We start from the raw sequence: 16962 nt of genomic DNA on the forward strand, positions 1-16962 counted from the left end.
CATGTTTTTGATCATTATTAACCTAGAGTCCAGAGAATTGTACTGTGGTGGAAATTTTGAAATTGCTTGAAAATCAAAGAACTAGTTAGCAAAAGTACATTTTTAACATCGTCACCGATAACTCGTGAACCGTTTGATTGACATCAATGGATCAAGAGGCAAAGTTGTTCAGAATGTGGAGGACTATCGTATGATATCATTAGTTTGTGTAAATGTCAAATGTCAAGTGATGCACAATTGTTTAAGAAAAGAAATACGCGTCAATTTTGCCATTTTTACTGTTTTAGCGCTACCTAGTGTCCAAACGCCACCTTCTTTTGTAGGTGACCTCTGAGTGATGGTCTACACATATGTTCCAAGCCCCATGATGATGTGTTAATCCGTTCTGGATTTATGGCAAATTTAATGTGATAGGCTCCGCCCATTTTAAGTTTTGACGTGCCTAAGCGACGGTGAAAGGAAATTTCAACTTTTTTTCAATGATTATTTACATTCACACTCCACAGAAGTCATCTGCATTGGTTTGGTTCCGATCGGTTGAAAAACCAAGGACTAGTTCGCAAAAGTAGGTTTTTAGCATCATCAGCGATAACTCAAGAACCGTTTGATCGACAGAAGCGTGTCCAGAGGCAAAGTTGTTCAGAATGAGAAGAGCTATCATATGATGTAAATAGTTTGAGTATATGTCAAATGTCACGTGATACACAATTGTTTAAGCACTCTAAAATCGTTACTTCGCCCCCCGGTGGCCGAATGAGTTCATATTTCTTACAGACCTTCAGGACCACGAGTCGAAAAAGCCCAGAAAGTGTCGATTCGATCGGCCCCCGTTAACCCTGTCTAATGAGTGCTCAAAATTCATTGGCCGATGGCGGCCATGTTTAATGAGAAACGCAAAAGTCCTTTTATACAGTCATGGTGCATGACACAAAGACACACCATACCAAATAATAAGTCGATCGGGCAAACGGTTGCGTAGTTATAGCCCTTTTCGAGTTCTTTGCTATTATAGCGCCACCTAGTGGCCAAACACCGAGTCTTTTTTATTGTGACCCCGGACTGAGGGTCTACATATATGGTCTTACTGTATGTTCAAATAGAGCGCGAATGAGGCGTCAAGCGCGAGTGATTTACATGTTAAGTCAATGCAAAGACGCGATGGACGCGCTTGCGGCGCGACTGGCGCGAACGAGGCGGCGCGAATGAAGCGAATTTCACGCGCGAATGAAGCGAGTAAACACAAAAATTTCAAGCGTCCAACTACTCGCGAATAGCGCGTTTTTGACGCCTCATTCGCGCTCTATGTGAACACACAGTAAGCCCCGTGAAGATAGCTCAAACGGTTCACGAGTTATGGCCATTTTAGTGAAACTGGCTACTTCCGGTTTTGATGCCCCCTAGCGACGATGAATCGAAATTTAAACTTTTTTTCAATGAATATTTACATTCACACTCCACAGAATTCATCAGCGTTGGTTTGGTTCCGATCGTGCAAAAATCCAGGGACTAGTTTCTACGACTTACGGTTTGGGCTGGGCGACGCGTTTTAAGGCGGAAAAATAATAATAAAAAGAAGAAGAATATAAATCACTACAAAAACAATAGGTTTTCAGACCTTCGGGCTCGAAACCCTAATATCAATAAAATAGCATATTTAGATAGCCTAAGGATCATTTTATACCCCAGTACAGTTTTTTATTAGCTAAAACCATCGCTCCACCAAAATATCTCCAGTATGTTTTCGTGGGTTTTAAAGATACTTTTATTATAGGTTTTTAACCGGAAATAGGAAGTCTTTCTGTCATCCTTACAGTTTCCGTTTTCACGCTGCTTCCAGGGCTGGGTCCCTGACAGCTGATGTGATTTCTAAGAACAATTGCATTTATACTTAAATAAATGCACGTACATGCGTTAAAGCAAATATTTGAACACTTCTCTTAGTCTATCGGATAACTAAGGTAAGGATTATTTTACTGTTCTCTATTACCTTCTCAAAATGGCCACTGGACTGTTTACAGTGTCAGCTGCCTTGTGCATAACATATCAAACCTTAACGTATATCATTATCATAATTAAAACCTATTCATATTACACGTTTATTAGTTTGGAATTACACTATCTGTCAAATGCACAAGCAGCGTTAATACAGTTTTGTAAATTTTATAAAATGTTGCTGCAATACGGACATGAATGGCTGTTTGCTGTCAAATTAACACATTTCTTGTAGGTTGACTGCATTCATATTTAGTTTTTTAAGAACATAACGTACAGTTCCTATTCTTTTTACACCTTGGCCATCCAAACTGTCTCTTTTACTCTTGCTTTACAAGTATAGATGAATCATAAATTAATTATAGCTGCAATTATTCATATTCTTTAATATAATCAAGGTAAACATCATTTGGTTTCTATGATGCAGTTGTACTTTTCATTTCAGAACTTATCATGACTGCCATTAAGCACGCCCTTCAGAGGGATATTTTTACCCCCAATGATGAGCGTCTGTTGAGTATCGTCAATGTCTGCAAGGCAGGAAAAAAGAAAAAGAACTGTTTCCTGTGTGCCACAGGTCAGTCCGCTGATACCTGTTAAAACCTCAAAGTTGTAATGTTTATCAAAAATCGATTTGTTGTTGATTTCACCTGTATTAATTCTGGCTCCATCTGTAGTTACCACGGAGCGGCCGGTGCAGGTAAAGGTGGTGAAAGTGAAGAAGTCGGATAAAGGAGACTTCTATAAGAGACAGATGGCGTGGGAGCTCAGGGACCTGACGGAGGTCGATGCCAAAGATGCCAATAAGGTGAAACTTTACAAGAATTCCACTTCCGAGACGTTATTTCTAGAAGGCATAATGGAATAAACATCAATGATTTGGGTTTCATAGGATGTGAAAGGTCTTATATCGGATCAATCGAAATAAAACAAATATAAAAACATTCTGTAGATACAGTATACTGTGAATCTTTTTTTGTTTGGAATTATACATTCACATGAATTTGAGTTGTTTTCTTGTATTTTCTCTCTTAACACCCTGTAGGACAACCCAGAGTTCGATCTTCATTTTGAAAAGGTTTATCGCTGGGTTGCGAGCAGCACAGCTGAAAAGAACTCATTCATCTCCTGTATCTGGAAGCTGAACCAGCGCTACCTCAGAAAAAAACTGGAGTTTGTAAACGTCAGTCCTCAACTGCTAGAAGGTGTGGCGCACTGTTGGTACTGGTGCTGAGGAACAACCATTGCATGTTATTAAACTATTAGTCGTTTTCTAATATGTAATTACCTAATAGTCCCACGATAGAAACATAGAAGCACTGGTTCTCTACTGCTTATGTGTTAGGACTCACATTTTACTGGATATCAAGAGTACAAAAACCTGGTACCATTACCAAAAATTGTTTCAACTACTCAGTTGAGAACCGTTGTCCTAAAGCAGTACATACTGTAGATATTTTGCAGTAGTTCAACTTACATTTGAACCTTTTCCTTCTGCAAATACACTTTCTTTCTTTCGGGTTCTGCTGTATGTCTATTTGAGTGTCCCTTAATGCTTTAACCTGACCTGTGCCATTCTCTCTAAATCTCTTACTGCCCAGAACTTCCTAAAGCTGAAGGTTTGTACTATACCTTTTTCTTCCATGTTTGTCCTTTTGCATTCACCGCTTCAGTTTTCCTTCCTGCTCAGTTTTTGTTTTCCGCTTCACTAATGGTCCTCCCTCCCATTAATGAGACAAGGTTGTCCAGTTTACACTTTACACTCACCATCTGGAATATATTTGTATACCTGCTAATAATGAGTGTTACTTATAAATGTTGTGTTTATGTAGCAGTTATGTGTAAGTGTGAGTATGTGGTTTACATGAAGCTCTGTTGTCATAACCGCTCTAACTCTGCCTCTTTAGAGTCGGTCCCGAGCGAGGAGAGTCAGAGTGTTGCCGGGGGAGACGAGGATGCTCTGGATGATTACCAGGAGCTGAACGCTCGTGAGGAGCAGGACATTGAGAGCATGATGGAGGTGTGCGAGTACGCCATCTCCAACGCCGAGGCGTTTGCTGAAAAACTGTCCCGTGAGCTACAGGTCCTAGATGGGGTACGTTCAGGCGGCGCCTTCTAAGTAATTTTCTGTACAAAGGAAAATTGGTATTAGATATTGTTATAATTTACATTAACATTACTAACCTTTAGAAATGTCCTGGATGCGTTTGTCCAAATCGACTTTGTGCTTCTAAAGCAAAACTCTACCACTTTAATTTTTTTCTTTTTTTCTACTCTACCAGTCTTTTGTTGATTCACTGCATATTTGTATTTAAAATATAATTTCTTTGCAGCATCACTTTTAAATACTATTGCAGGAAACGCTTGTGTGGTGAAATATCTCAATTGTGTGTAATCAAGAGTTTATGATTAACTTTATCTACTTAGAGCTGAGACAATACTTATCTAAAGGTCAACGTTATATTAGGTAATAGTGGGGAATATAACATATTAAAATTCATAGCAAAGATAAAACTGTTTCATTTGTTAATAATTATGACCTTTTTCTTGCTGATATAAAAAATGTTGTGTCATTCAGTTGTTCATTTGTTCTTCTCTGGTCAGGCTAACATCCAGTCCATCATGGCTTCTGAGAAGCAGGTGAACATCCTGATGCAGTTGTTGGATCATGCTCTTTCTGAGGTGGACAATATTGAGGGCAAACTGCTCAGTTACGAGGAGATGCTGCAGAGCGTCAAGGAGCAGATGGACCAGATCTCTCAAAGCAACCGCCTGATTCAGATCAGCAACACCAACAACGACAAACTCCTGGATGAGATCCAGTTTCTCGTGGTGAGTTTGGGGTCATTTGGTTAGAGTCAGTTACACGCTGAGAGGATGTCAACACGTTACTGTCACTTTAGCTGCTCATGTCGGCATTCCGATACATCTCTGATGTCAGTAATCACGTCGCCTTACACTTCCTATTCGAAGGACGAGTAAATCCAACCAATGAAAATTAGGGTGTACTATTCCTTTGTTTTTTGTTGTCTTTTTCTCCACACCTGATAGAACTACATGGACCTATCTAAAGGGCACATCAAGGCTTTGCATGAAGGTGATTTGTCGTCTCCTAAGGGTATCGAGGCCTGCATCAATGCCTCTGAGGCTCTGTCACAGTGCATGAATGTGGCCCTCAAACCAGGTAGTCCTTGCGTATCAGTTTCCCTGAAATAACTTGAATGTCTTGTTACAAAATGTGTGAATTTAACACTTTTTTTTCTGCTATAGGTCATGATAAGTTGCTGGCAGTCAAACAGCAGCAGCGTCTGTTTTCTGAGCTCAAAGATTCTTTTGCACGCCGTCTCACCAACCACCTGAACAATGTTTTTGTTTACCAGGTACACACACACTCAAAAAACTATAACACATTTCAATTTTTATATCAGCTGTCCCTTAATCTTCCTCTATCTGTGATTGGTTCTTTCTTCTGTGTTCCTGTTTCCTATTGGCCACCGGTCTTTTCCACTTTGTTTCACTGTGCTGTCTGTTCCTCTGTCAGTTCAACCACTTCAGTCACTTCAAAATGACCATCCCTCAATTCTATAGGTCTTCCTGTCTGTCACTCCCTGTGAGTACGCCCACTCCAGCACCCTGTTTGTCCCGCCCACCGTAACGATCACGCAGTTCATCTCCCTAGCTTAATGTCTCATTAACACGCTTCTGTTTCCATGGAACCGTTCAGTTTAGGCATGCCCATGATAAAGTAAACCAAATGTTTTCATCTTAGGATACTAAGATGTTTGATTCCTCTACATAAACATCATGATATAAGCTCTTGAAACCAAGGGGGGCTCATCATTGCCTTGTTTTGCTAACTCTTCGATGGATTTATGGGTGCTCGTGAGAAGATAGCCTGGTCGGCATGCAGTTCCTGTAGTGTTTGCTTTTTTGATCTTGGATGTTCTTGACCGTAGATGCATCTGGAAGGAACTCCCTGAATGGGAAAATAGCTCCCAAAACGCTACTGTTAGTTTTATGGCAGCGTTCACGGACTCATTCAGCTTGACTATAAACTGCAAATGGACATTTTGCCCCACTAATATCTATTTGAGCTCAGTGCCACCGGAATATAACAGCAACCCTTTGTGTGGATGTGACAGTTTGTGTGCATTTTCCTTATTACTGACTCAGAAACTTGCGTGCATTGACCACTGTTTTCGAAAACCTCAACTCTGTTTGTCTCTGTTTGTGTGTGTAGGGTCATGATCAGAGCAATACACTAGCACAACACACAGCGGATATGACTTTACCCAAACACAGCCCACTGCACAGAGATCTTCTTCGATACGCCAAACTGATGGAATGGCTGAAGAACACACAGAGAGATAAATATGATGGGCTTTCCAGGGTAAGTGTTTATCACTTGTATTATTGTAGTGACTGTCATGTTATCACAACAGTCTTCACGAGGTGTCTGTTATCTGCTAATGGAACCAACTTAATGTTTGCAAAATATTCAATTAATAACAAAGTCAGAGACAAAAAAACGTAGTAAAATGCTATAATCATCCATAATTTAAGTCTTAAGGTGACCATTACAGGATATGAAAAACTCATCAAGTATCAAGTGTTACATTACATACCAATATTGTTTGCATTTGCCGCCTTTCCACTAGTCAGAAACAGTAAAAATGTCTTCATTCACGATTCAGCAACTATAAATATAACAAAAATAATAATTCCGTATGGATGCCCAGTAATTACAAATGCATAATTTGTATGTAAATGTGGAAAGGACTGTAAAATAAAGTGCTACCAAAATAACATTGCAATCTCTTTTCCTTATCCTATGATAATCCTTGGGCTTTAGAAATAGCAATGTCCTAGTGGATGAGAATAACATTGGTATGTAATTGCTCGGCTCTGTCTTAATAGACAAAGTTATTGTACCTTAATGAAGTTCAAGTCCCCCTGTGGTGAAAATCACATTTTCTATGTTGTTTACATGTCTGTGGTGCTTTTAAAATACATTTAAGGTCCAGTGTATGACATTTAGCGGCATCTAGTGGTGAGGTTGTAAATTGTTACCAACTGCTCACTCCACCCCCCCTTTCAATGCACTACGGTGGCTGACACAGAACTAAGATGTGTGTCACGTTTTTGCTTCTTAACTGAAGGTGATAGCGTGTTTACTATAACAAGCTCTGAAGAGCACTTTGTCTGTTTAGGGCTACTGCAAGGGGGCCAGCAGTGTATGTAGATAGAAAACACTCATTCTAAAGTAATAAATACATAAGGCTTTCTTATGTAAGGTCTTTATACACCTCTGAAGACATAGTTATGTTTATTATATAGCATTTCTGTCAATAGATCTTCCAAAAAATTACACACTAATTACACACTATGAGACCTTACAATTTTCTTTACATTTAAATAGGTCGTTTTGATGGTCAAATAGGAGAGTTTTACAGGATTATATTATCACCTACAGGGGGGCAATAAAGAGATTATTACTGTCTTGATCATAGCAGTGCGAGGATTGTTTCCAGCTTTTAAATAAAGACATTTGTCTCCATTCTCCATTATTAAATCATCCTTGAAATTCAGTCATGATGGCCTAGTTGTTGGCACATGTGCTCTATCTGCCGGCGAGAGTCTGTTCTCGTGGCGTTAACTCTCTATACAAACTGCACGGTAAAAAGGCCAAAAATACAAAAAAAGTTCTAATCCTTTTTTATGTTTTTACAGACTTACGTGGATTACATGACCCGACTATATGAGCGGGAAATTAAGGACTTCTTTGAAGTGGCGAAAATAAAAATGGCAGGCACTAGTAAGGACGGAAAAGGAAAGTTTGGTAAGATCTCACTTTGTAATATATATATATATATTTGTTTTAAGAAAATCTTGTTTTGTAGATGCTGTAACCCCAGTCACTGTGTGTCTTGTGCCATGTTGTGCATTTGTCACATTGTTTGTAATGTCCATATGTTTATCTTTTCTTGCATTAATGTTACACCACATGACAACGTAAAGCCGATTAAGATGATTACATTTAGATGTATTACTTTGTTGTGTCGGATGCACTGGATCAACATAGTTCTCTAATAGTAAATCAGTGATTTCAGTCATTGCTTGTTTCTGATAGCGTCATTTGATATATGATGTTTTTTTATGTCACTAATGTTTTTATAGTCCTGACATGTGCTGCATGGCCCAAAGCTTGACAACCATTACATGAGCCACATCGGTATTGAAAGTGCTAGAGTCACACTCACTGTCATCTTTTTCAAGAAACCATAAATGCATTACACTTGTAATAAGGATTTTAATAACAAGTCTTTTTCATTGAGCACATCAAAATATTTAGACTGGATTGTTTTCTATTTGCCTTTTTTATCTCATGAATAAGATGTTTTTTTAAACACTTTCTTTGTTTCTTTCTTATGTTTAAAAAATGTATCCTTGTTTTGTTGGTAAGCTGTTAGCAGATAGCCACAAAGCACAAAGCCTCTAAATTCAGCCACTGCAGTGCATGTCACTTTTATAAATCTTTGACCTTTAACCCCAACTCTGGCACCATGCTGCATGTCATGAGCCTAACTTGTCTCTGTCTTTGCCTGCCTTTCTAACCGGCCTCCAGCCACGCTTCCGCGGAAAGAGAGTGCTCTCAAACAGGAGACGGAGAGTAAGTATCAGCCACGCATATTCCACCATGCTCTGCTGCCTCTTAGTGAAAGAGGTTTGTCTGTTTTGGCACAGTAAACCATTATTGCAACGTTATCTTCAATGTTTGATTACATGATCACATTTTATACAGTCTTTTACCATTACCTTGCACTCCATCTCACCCCGCGCACAATTGTGAAACTAACCGCTGAGATAGGGGTTAAAAGGACAGAGTTTTATTAACTTATGGCATAAAGCATGACCTATTATTAAGGGCAGATAATATACTGTAGTTGGATTGCATGGATTTATAGATGCTTTCAGACCATTATGTTCTTGATAAGGTAAGTTACAATAAAAAAATACGTACAGTATAAAAAAAGTTCTTTATAGAACTCATGTGGCTTATGTATATATTTTGCTCTGATGGTTTCTCCTGACTCTCTCAGGCCTGCATGGGAGCTCAGGGAAGCTTACAGGCTCCACGTCCAGTCTAAATAAACTGGCTGTGACCAGCTCCAACAGCAGACGCTCTCAGTCCTCCTCTCTGCTAGATATGGGCAACATGTCTGCCTCGGATCTAGATGTTGCAGACAGGACCAGGTTTGATAAGGTTTGTTTGCAACCAGTGTTTTTCAAATAAGGGTCATGACATGGAAAACACAAAAAGTTCAGTTGATACAGTTATGCATTTGGCCGACGCTCTTAAAAAGTGTATTTTTGTATTTTTATCACATTTTTATCAGTTTGTGCATCCTCTAGGAATTGAATACAAAACATTTATGTTTGTAGTACAATGCTTGCAATTTTACACATAAAAAGTTTAGTATTGTATTATAGATATAGTCATTTTATAGCTATTTAATTCATTTTATAACTATAATAAATAGTATTTGTTTAATCAGTAAAAATGAATTATTATTGCATTTCTCAGTTAAATAATATCACTTCATATTTTTTCAAGCTATTATTCAAATAAACAACTATTAATAAAAAGTATACATCAAATTGTAAATGCATTTGCTTTATGCAACTCTTCTGTATGTGTGTGTAGATCTTTGAGCAGGTTTTGAGTGAGTTGGAACCACTGTGTCTGGCTGAACAAGACTTCATCAGCAAGTTCTTTAAGCTGCAACAACAACCGACAATAGCACAAGTAAGTTTCAGATAGAAACAATACTGCCTCACATGTACATATCATTTGCGTTTTGCTTTAATGTTACAAACTCTTCATCAGGGAGAGAATGTGGATGACGCAGATGGAATAGTGCACTCCAGACCCCCCAGCGAACACAGAATATCTATGTCTGAGTGAGTGACAGCTTTCTTCAATTCATTTCATTATAGAATTAGCAAGAGACCTCAAAACTTTCTCCTGTTCATTTGTCTTGTAGGAAGGACTTGGTTCGACTGATGATGAATAAGATTTTTCAGAGCATAGAAATGGAGCTGAACTGTCTGATAGCTTTAGGTGATAAGATAGACAGCTTCAACTCTCTCTATATGCTGGTAAAAATAAGTCACCACGTCTGGACGGCTGAAAACGTTGATCCTGGTTCTTATCTCAGTACGACGCTTGGCAACGTGCTGGTTACCGTAAAGAGAAACTTCGATAAGTGCATTGTGAGTTGACCTTGATCCGTGTGTTGATGGTATATGAAGACGAGTCAAATCCTGTCGACTCCGTTTGTATCTCCTGATGGTGGTTTTGCTCTTGCAGTCCAGTCAGATTCGTCAGATGGAGGAGGTAAAGATTTCCAAGAAGAGTAAGGTGGGCATCTTGCAGTTTGTCACTGGCTTTGAGGAGTTTGCAAAGCTGGCTGAGGCTATTTTCCGTAACGCAGAGCGACGAGGCGACCTGGACAAGGCTTACATTAAACTAATAAGAGCTGTTTTTAATAACGGTGAGGGTCATAAGCAGTTTTCAAGTTGCTTCAAAGAGAGAGTTTACCCATAAATACAATTCTGTCATTATTTCTTTACCCTTTCTTTCAAAATGTCATAAAGGTTTGGAATGACATGAGAGTAAACAAATGATGACATTTTTGGGTGAACTATCCCTTTATTTGAGAGGAAGACTAATGTCCAAGATCGACCTTGGTCATTGGTTTGTTCCAAATCTTATAGGTATCTGTCTGTTTGTGTGTCGATAGTGGAAAAAGTGGCCAATGAGAGTCAGAAGACTCCACGTGATGTGGTGATGATGGAGAACTTCCACCATATTTTCTCGACACTGTCCAGCCTCAAGATTTCCTGCCTGGAGACGGAGAGAAAAGAAGCCAAACAGAAATACACAGAACACCTGCAGTCTTACGTCATCAACTCGCTGGGCCAACCGCTGGAGAAACTCAATGTGAGCTGAGAAAAGTGTTTATGGAAACCTTGATTCAGCAATGTGCTGGTTTAACATTTGACTCCTTAGTAATGCATTTGAAATATTTATGGAATTTCAATGGCATTTAAATTGTTAATTGTAATTGACTTAATATTTGCTTTAGATGGTAATAGTTTAAATTAAGATTGATTTTTTCTCATATTGAAGCACTTCTTTGAGGGAGTCGAGGCTCGTGTAGCTCAGGGTGTCCGTGAGGAGGAGGTGAGCTACCAGCTAGCCTTCAATAAACAGGAACTTCGAAAAGTCATTAAAGAATATCCTGGCAAGGAGGTGAAAAAGGGCCTGGACAACCTTTACAAGAAAGTGGATAAGCACCTGTGTGAAGAAGAGAATCTGTTACAGGTGAGAAAAAGAGCAACATAGTTATAAATGCTAAATAGTTTTACCTTGACATTTATGGAAGCTTGAAGAAATAATTCTCTAGAAAATGTTCACGAAGGATGTTATTCCAACCCCATATGCCAAATCCAAACAACTACAGTTCATAAAGTATATTGTGACATTATGGCTATTTGCTACAATGAGGGCAAAATAGACTTTAATTGAAGTCATTATTTTCTAATAATCTTCCTCTTTCTATATGGTGCCTATGGCACATTGTTATCACTCTCATTGAGAACATCAGTTTGAGTTTGACCTGTGTCCTGTCCTAGGTTGTGTGGCACTCCATGCAGGACGAGTTCATTCGGCAATACAAGCACTTTGAGGGCCTGATAAACCGCTGCTACCCAGGATCTGGAATTACCATGGAGTTCACCATTCGAGATATGCTGGAGTATTTCTCCAGTATTGCTCAGTCCCATTAAAGTTCAAGAGTGATAGTGAGATGATGGTGTCTGTGTGTGAGAGAGGGAGAGAATGACTACAGATGCACCACAGCATATGTTTGTATATATATTACAGTGCATTTAGATTTTTGCAAGTAATCTTTGTTCCATTCAAGTGAACTTAACTGAATAACAGTACGCATCATGCTCTTTTGAAACGTGTCCAGCGAGATCCTGTTGTTGGTAATGCAACATTTCTTTATATCACGTTATGATAATGAATTCAATGACTGAAGACATGTTCTTAATATGTTTTAACTGGTTCATCTTCCATGCAATTGTATGATGATCAGCACATTAAATAAATTACAAACAGATCTGTCTGGGGTCATAAATGAGAAAAGTCAGATTTATGAGTTCTTTCAATGTCTTTTTGTTATCTGATTAAATGTTGTACCAATGTTAAAGCTTCACCCACCCATCAAAATTAAAGGGATAGTTCACCCCAAAATGATAATTCTGTCTTCATTTACTCATCCTCTGGTCATTTCAAACCTGTATGACTTTCTTCTGCAGAACACAAAAGAAGATATTTTGAAGAATGTTGGTAACAGAACAACAGCGGTACACAATGGAAGTCAATGGGTACCGCCTACATACGGTAACCAACATTCTTTCAAAAATCATCTTTTGTGTTCTGCAGAAGAAAGACATAAAAGATGAAAAACATCATTTTCTTTTTTGGGTTAACTATTGTATACCCGTACTTACAGTTTTATTGCCATAGTTTAACCATATGTTATTTAAAGCCGCAGTAACCATGTACTAGTGTCTTACCCATTGTACAAATATGGTCTACCAAATAGTAATCAATCTTAAAAAAAAACATAGTGACTATTCTTGTACATGAATTGTAAATTTCTTCTAATGGCAGGTTGTGATCTACTTTTGCTTCCCTAAATGAATCTCATAACGAAAACCTTATTGCTGACTGTGTAGTGAAAGTCTAACCAGCCCCCTTGGTATTTTGCGCCAGCCCCTTTACAAGCAGATAAGTTATTACTTGTTCCCCCTAAATTTTCCTCCCTCCCCCATTGCTAATACTTCATTTCCCATCATCCTCTCTCTAAAAAAACCGTTTTCACCGAAAGCGAGATCTGTTTGGTTCACTGGAGCGATGCATGTGTATAGATCTGATTATATCCGTTCGGTCTGAGGACTCTTTTATGCATCTGATTCGCGATGCCTCCGCCGCGCAAGCAGCACTACGGCATTAAACACGCGAGCGGCTCATTGATTCACTACAGACCGCCGGTGAGCGCGTCCATTCAGCGTCGACATTTCGCCGTCGTGCCTTCGGTGCTGACGTTCGCTGTTATCGTGGCATCCGGAGGCCTGCTGCTCATGATAGAGAAGGGAATGCTGAACAGCGTAGAGACTCCGCCGCCACGGGCCAACGGCAAGAGAGTCGCCAGCAACAACAACCCGGCTGCGGACGTGGAGTCGCAGGTAATGAAGTCGTTATAACATCGCGTATAAAACTCATTGCGTTGTAAATAAACAGTGGCGGCGTATTTAAGTTTTGTGGAGCCGCAACTGTAGGTTTTGAAGTTATTGCATTGGACGTAACTTCTGTTGAGTTTGGCTGGAATGTCCATCCAGGAATTTTCAGGAGACTTTAGGCTGTGTCCCAGAAACTAGCGAGGGGTCTAGGTAGGCAGGTTTCGTGATCGGGTCACTGCCTGAAAGGTACGTGGTTAAAATGGACATACGCATCTTGCAAAACAGTTACTAACACAAAAAATATTCAAGTACCCCCAGTCTTAAGTTTTTAGTGGAGAAAGAAAAACGTGCACTAGATAGGGAGCGAGAAAACAATTTAGTCACTGTATGACCTTCTTAAAAACTTTTATTACAGATTTTCTCTTTTAGTCTTGTCTGAAACACTCAGACATTAAAGATCTAGTCGTTTTAGAACATTAAACCAAGTGCAACTGATGGTTTAAGTTAAACCTGCAATGTGGAAAAGATTTTGATGGGACGGAGAAGCACCATATAATATACTAGACATTATCTAACAATGAAAACCTTGAAGCCATTATAGGAAATGGAAACTGTGGGCTCGTGCTTTAAAGTTAGGATCCCTCCAGAGTTCTTGATTTAAGATTGAGAACAGTCATCGTTCATGTCTCTTACTCTCTGACGTGGTCAAATAAACCTAACGGTTTAGATTGTGATGTAAGTTAAAGCAAACATAACATACTGTTTCATTTACATCTGAATGACCCGTCTGATTTTATCCATGGAGTTTCAGAATTGCAAGTAATGGAAATGAGTTTATTTATGGATTATTTGTACGAGTATGTTTTGAGAAGATGGTCATACCAAAATAACACATTTACATACAGCTTCGTGAAAATGTACTGGCTATTCCAGTCCAGTGTCTATTGAATAACAACACAAGCACATCTCAGGAGTGACAGTCACCCAACAGCAACGTGAAAGACTGAGAGCATGGCAAGACACTTTTTTTTACCAGTGTCTTTTTTCCGCAAATAAATACAAGTAGAAGACATTTTTTTATTTGGAGTTAAGAAAAAATGTTGTCAGTTCACAGAATGGTTGTTTGACAGAACTGATTTTTATAGACGAAAGGGGGTTTAGGTGTAAAAAGTACGTGAAATAATGCTTTAAATTGTTATTGTTAAAAAAAGGAAAACGTTTTGTTTCATTTAATTGCAATTTTTTTTGTTTTTCAAAATTTCCCCTGATTTACAGAAGCACCCATTACAATGTAATTCAATGTTACAATCTTGTCAGGCATATGGACAACAAAAATCTATTTATGACATATTCTAAGCACCCCAAATGCTAACTATCCTTGGTTTTGCCCATTTGTCAATAAGAATTCTTTACTCATTTACAGCACAATAAAATGTAATATGCTCTCTTATTCACCTATATATTTTAACAAGTCAGAACAAGCATGTTGTATGAATTTGTACATAAATATTGTGTTACACTGAATTACAATGTAACGTTATTTCAACCAAATTTTGACATTTTATTCTCCAAAAAGTTACCATAAAGTAGACATTTTACTTGCATTTAATGTGCTTTCTAGTGACACAATCACTTTTGTATCTTAACGTCTTTGACCCACCTACATTCCCAAATTCTGAAAAACTGAAAATAATTTTGGAGTATTCTCGTATTTCTTTCCAGAGCTGTATAACATTATTGTTGTGTATCTAGGTGATTCAAGAATCACAAGTTGAGAAACATGATGTTTGGTTAGTCAGTGGAAAGTCCAGTGTAAATGTTTATCTATTTAGCAACATGTTTTCATATATTTCATCTGCTCTTGGCTTAAAGAGAGAAATGTTTATGAAAATAGTGTTAGTAAAACGGTGTTCTATTCAAATATAGTTTTTAGGAGAAAATGATATTCACTTATAATAGTAACAGGGGGCTGACAGCTGCGCTTAAGTCCTCAAATAATATATTTCACAAAACGAGTAATACAAACACATGTCACTTTGTCTGCACAGATTCTACAGGAGATCCGTAACCGTACCATCCGATCAATGTGCGGTCAGAGGAACACACCTAACAGTGTTTGGTCTCTCAGTCCCCTGCAGAGGAAGACTCTCCTCCAGCACATCCTGGTGAATGACGAGCATCGTTTTCTATACTGCTACGTACCCAAAGTGGCCTGTTCAAACTGGAAGCGCGTGCTCAAAGTTCTGAGTGGAGCTCTAGCCAACGTGGATGTCAAAATGAAGATGGACCATCGTTCCGATTTGCTTTTCCTGTCCGACTTATCACCGGAAGAGATTCGCCATCGATTGCGGCATTATTTTAAATTCATGTTTGTACGAGAGCCGATGGCCCGCTTGCTTTCTGCCTACCGTAACAAGTTTGGCGAAATCGAGGCCTACCAGCGTAAATACGGCGCGGAGATCGTACGACGGTATAGAAAAGGCTACTCAAAGGCTAAAAAGATAGCAGGAAACGACGTGACTTTCACAGAGTTTGTGCGTTATTTGATAGACGAGGATCCTGATCGCATGAACGAGCACTGGATGCCCATCACCAACCTGTGCCACCCTTGCGCTATACAGTATAATTTTATTGGCTCGTATGAGAGGCTGGAGAGCGACGCGGCTTATGTGTTGGAACGTGTCGGGGCGCCGCAACGCGTGCGTTTTCCTGAACGCCAGACGTGGTACAGACCCGTTACTAAAGAAACACTTCATTATTATCTATGCACTGTTCCTCAGAAGTTCTTGAAGGAGCTTCTGCCGAAGTATATTTTAGACTTCAGTCTGTTCGGCTACTCTTTGCCCAACACAACCACTGAATACTGTAGGCATTAACAAAGACATTGGGTTCATACCTGCTTTGTAAGACTGCCTGTAATCTTGTCAATATTTGAGAAGTTTTTTACATGTACAGAATTGAAAATAGGCTTCAGTACAGTGTATTGAAAGCTTTTTAAATGCAAACCACTATTTAACTGGAAGTAAGTGTGTGGTATATCCACACAAGCTGGTCATATAAACATTGTGCTGTGCGCAAGACTATCATGGGACTTTATATCAATAAGCACAAATTCACTTATCAGTGTAATATTGAGGTTTCTATTGTTTTATTTTTGCTTAATTATCTAGATATGTAATCATTTTTACGTTTGCTTTTACCCGTCTTGAGAGTGGATTTCTCACTGATCAATGTTTATCACAGAGGTCTTCTTTTTTGACACTAAATGAAACATGAAGGTCTTAGAGAGAGTGTATGGGAAGTTCCCCAGGTAACTTTATAGGGTACCTAAAGAATTGTTTTATAAGTGACACGGTTTAATATACAACCCAATATCTTTACTATAGCTTTAAGACTTGAAGCTCCTTATCTGCCATTTTGAAAAGATGAGCTCTGGGTTGAGTCCCTTAAGAGATTAAAAGAATGTGGTTTCACGTCCAATAGTTGGAGTTTTGTACAATGAGGAAATAAAGCATTTTTGAAGCTCAACAGGCTGGATTTCTTATGTTTTTTTTCTCTAACGGCTGATCACCGATGTTGAACTGAAATCATTGCTATTATATTTAAAGCTTGTTAACTTTGACAATAGCATGCTTAATTTCTGAAAAAAGGAAG

General features: G+C 38.8%; 2 protein-coding genes across 3 annotated transcripts; both read left to right on the forward strand.

Moving 5' to 3' along the window:
* Nucleotides 1–1408: 1408 nt before the first annotated feature.
* exoc1 (exocyst complex component 1) lies at nucleotides 1409–12319 on the forward strand. 2 transcript variants are annotated; one of them, XM_079475575.1, is made up of 19 exons: nucleotides 1409–1958; nucleotides 2438–2569; nucleotides 2670–2800; nucleotides 3038–3197; nucleotides 3900–4087; nucleotides 4597–4824; nucleotides 5044–5176; nucleotides 5263–5372; nucleotides 6233–6382; nucleotides 7723–7831; nucleotides 8618–8662; nucleotides 9093–9256; nucleotides 9698–9799; nucleotides 9881–9954; nucleotides 10038–10266; nucleotides 10364–10547; nucleotides 10797–10996; nucleotides 11186–11380; nucleotides 11692–12319. In XM_079475575.1, exons 2-19 carry the CDS (start codon nucleotides 2446–2448, stop codon nucleotides 11842–11844), a joined length of 2679 nt encoding a protein of 892 aa, XP_079331701.1. In that variant the 5' UTR covers nucleotides 1409–1958; nucleotides 2438–2445; the 3' UTR covers nucleotides 11845–12319. The 2 variants fall into 2 exon arrangements, with proteins under 2 accessions (XP_079331701.1, XP_079331702.1); XM_079475576.1 differs by lacking the exon at nucleotides 8618–8662 and having other exon boundaries at nucleotides 1777–1958.
* A 599-nt stretch (nucleotides 12320–12918) lies between these two features.
* On the forward strand, nucleotides 12919–16834 carry chst14 (carbohydrate (N-acetylgalactosamine 4-0) sulfotransferase 14). Its single transcript, XM_079475431.1, has 2 exons — nucleotides 12919–13314; nucleotides 15357–16834. The coding sequence occupies exons 1-2, from the start codon at nucleotides 13048–13050 to the stop codon at nucleotides 16182–16184; spliced, it is 1095 nt and encodes a 364-aa protein (XP_079331557.1). The 5' UTR covers nucleotides 12919–13047; the 3' UTR covers nucleotides 16185–16834.
* The last annotated feature ends 128 nt before the right edge of the window (nucleotides 16835–16962 follow it).

The sequence above is a fragment of the Barbatula barbatula genome (genome assembly GCF_947034865.1).
Source record: "Barbatula barbatula genome assembly, chromosome: 15".
Classification (NCBI taxonomy): domain Eukaryota; kingdom Metazoa; phylum Chordata; class Actinopteri; order Cypriniformes; family Nemacheilidae; genus Barbatula; species Barbatula barbatula.